Source organism: Leptopilina heterotoma, unplaced genomic scaffold (assembly GCF_015476425.1).
Source record: "Leptopilina heterotoma isolate Lh14 unplaced genomic scaffold, ASM1547642v1 Lhet_402, whole genome shotgun sequence".
Classification (NCBI taxonomy): domain Eukaryota; kingdom Metazoa; phylum Arthropoda; class Insecta; order Hymenoptera; family Figitidae; genus Leptopilina; species Leptopilina heterotoma.
The window spans coordinates 45,322-48,667 of NW_025111066.1; the positions used below are offsets into that span (position 1 = coordinate 45,322).

Below are 3,346 nucleotides of genomic sequence, written 5' to 3' on the forward strand. Positions count from 1 at the left end.
CCCAATTATGAATTTTTCCCCACTGTACCACCAGGATATAAGATTATTGAAGTACCATCACAAGTCATTTATCTGCCAGTCGCTGTTAGAACAATTGATCACATTCAATTGAGAGTAGTCGATCAAGACGGATATATTGTCAATTTTCGTGGTGAAACAATTACAATTAGACTGCACATTAAGGCTTTATAAAAAAAGTATGGGAATTCTATTTAACCGAAAAATTGGTTACAGCTATAATAAGACATTAGGATGTCAAAATCAATTCAGTTTCAAATCTTCAACGAAGGTGTTAACACCTCAAAACATCCTACTATTGAAGAGTCTGGGATTGAAAGTGATAAAAGAGAAAAAACAAAAAAGAGCAAAAAGATAAAGCAAATTAAATCTATTTGCATCTGTTTTTTTGTTTTTCTATGTAAAAGTAATAAACGAAAATGGAGGAAGAAATGTTGAATATTTCTAAACCAATTGTCTATGACGAATCTATTGCTCACGTTGAGGTACATGCTCATCTACCTTACGCTTCATTAACATTTAACAACAGTGACGAAATTCGAATTGCTGTTCAAAATCAAGACCACTGTCTTGTACCAAGTAAAAGTTCGTTGCACATTCAAGGAAAATTAGTGAAAGAAAATGGAACACCTGTTACAAATACAAGATTTATTATTAATGGTATTTGTCATTTGTTTGAAGAAGCACGGTATGAAATAAATGCTATTGAAGTTGATAAAAGCAAAAATGTTGGACTAACGAGTCTAATAAAAAATTATATATCACTTTATAGTGCCCAAAGTAAATTCTTGGAAAATGCAGGTTGGTTTCCTTCATGCAATGCGAATAATATTAATTTAATTGATAATGAAGGAAATTTTGATGTATCAATACCACTAAATGTAATGTTCGGTTTTGCTGAAGACTATCAAAAAATTATTATAAACGCTAGACACGAGTTAATTTTAACAAGATCTAGAAGTGATGTCAATTCAATCATTCAAACAGCAGAAGAACAAGTTAAAATTGTAATTGACAAAATTGAATGGTTATTACCTAATGTACGATTATCAGATGCAAGAAAATTCAAATTACTGAAATATATTGAAAAGGATCCTCTTATACCAATAAGTTTTCGCACATGGGAATTGTACGAGTATCCAATGCTACCAACTACAGCGAATCATGTGTGGACTGTCAAGACATCAACACAATTGGAAAAACCTCGTTTTGTTATTTTAGGCTTTCAAACAAATCGAAAGAATATAACAAACCGAAATGCGAGCCACTTTGATCATTGTAGAATAACAAATGTTAAATTGTTTTTAAATAATCAGTGTTATCCATATGGAAATTTGAATCTTGATGTTGATAAAAAACAATTTGCTGTACTCTATGATATGTATACTAACTTTGAAACAAGTTACTATGGTAGGGACCCACAACCATTTTTAACAAAATCAGAATTTTTAGATTTTGCACCACTAGTTGTACTTGATTGCTCTAAACAAAATGAATCTTTAAAGTATGGTCCGGTTGACATTCGTCTTGAATTCCAAGCAAAAGACAATTTTCCAAATCAAACTGCTGCATATTGTCTAATTTTACACGATAGAATTGTAGAATACCGACCAATTAGTGGTACAGTCAAAAAAGTAATTTAAAAAAGTAAAATTCTGAAAAATATGTATAAATGAAAAAAAATTTAAATAAATTGTTTAAAAAAATTTTATTGTGTGTAATTATTATTTTCCATCCTTTCTTAAAAACGAGGTGCGTAAGATCGACTAACTTCAAGTGTAGAACTTTTTCTTGATTGGCTATTTTTTCAAAATCTTTTATTCCTTTATTTTGATTGGATAAAATTCAAAATCCTTTATTTTGATTGGATATAATCGAGACGACATTACTTACTGATGTCAAAGCAGCTAACTTCAAGTGTAGAACTTTTTTCTCATTGGCTGATTTTTGGCTGATTTTATAATGAGTGTTCCTCATTTGCTGAATTTTATAATGATGGTGACCTCACACTTTTAAATTTTTGTTTTTCTCTTTTTTAAAATTAAAATTAAAATAAATTAATTAAAATTTATTTATTAACTAAAAGTTAACCAAAAGTAGTTTAATATAAAAATTGTAACGTTCCTGTAGATTTTATTTTCGCATATATTTCTAGATTATTTTTAGTATTTTTATTATTTCCTTCCTAAATTTATATTATTTTAGTACATCACAGAATGGTGAACTTTCTCTTTTATTATACCAATTTTACTTCCTTTATGATAAATACTTTTAGTTTATTTTATGTTTTTTAGCTTAGGACCTCGGGTTTTTAGATCTCTTACACATTTTTCTAACCCCTAAACAATTTACATTTCTATAATCCGTTTCCTTAAAATTTTCTCACGAAAATATAATAAATTTTTACAACTTAATCTGGTGAAGATGGGCTCGACAATATGGGAATCATCTGGGAAGGTACAGCTAATTGCAGCAAGACAACAATCAATGTTGTAAAGCAAAAAATATACTTTTGCCGAATAAACCGATGGTTTATAACACTCAACCCCATTATAGCAACCCTGAAATTTCTAAGAAATAAGGCTGCCTGAGTACCGCACCCCAGCCCCTTGTCGTACCACCCAATCTCAAGTTCAAGACCCAAAATTTAACTTTACAAATGACCATTTTTCCCTTTCCTCCTAAAACTCCCAAAAATCCAATTGGTTAAAGAAAAATGGTAAGGGAAAATTTGGGAACGCCCTGGTCCTCAGAAACTCAATCATCTCAATCTTTGCAAAAAGGGTACTCCAGTCTTTTCTCCGATCTCGATCCGCGAAAACCAAAGTTCAACCTCTTGGTTATGTGCACATAAGTTTTTCCTCTTTACTGATATTAAATTGTGTAACGCGTAATACTAAGTGCTAGCCGGCTGAATGCCATAAGACTTTAATCATTTTGTGAATACGAAACAATTAATCGGTTAATTGAGTCGATTACGTGCACATACGTGGATTAATCGTTTAATCTTCGTGAACCGAGGTTTTAGTGGTTTCGGGATCGCGAGTGAGGCTCCACCTGCTTTGTGCCCGGGAACAAGTGTCCCGGTAGTTTTTAAATAATACAAAAAGTAGTTTAATTTATAGTTAAAATTTTAGTGAAGTTTACACACTTATAATTTGGATTAATAACAGGGAATCATCATTCAGTGAGTAAGCGCATTATTTTAGAGTTTAAATTGTCCTTTTGATTCACGCTTTACTGTACTCATCGAAAATAAATGAATAAATAAATGTTAAAAATACATATAGTTGGAACCTTCCTTAATACCCGAGCTATCGCACCTCAC

At 31.0% G+C, this 3,346-nt stretch overlaps 1 protein-coding gene across 1 annotated transcript; it reads left to right on the forward strand.

Annotated features, from left to right (window-relative positions):
- Positions 1-437: 437 nt before the first annotated feature.
- LOC122506286 lies at positions 438-1,661 on the forward strand. Its single transcript, XM_043618381.1, has one exon. It carries the CDS (start codon positions 438-440, stop codon positions 1,659-1,661), a length of 1,224 nt encoding a protein of 407 aa, XP_043474316.1.
- The last annotated feature ends 1,685 nt before the right edge of the window (positions 1,662-3,346 follow it).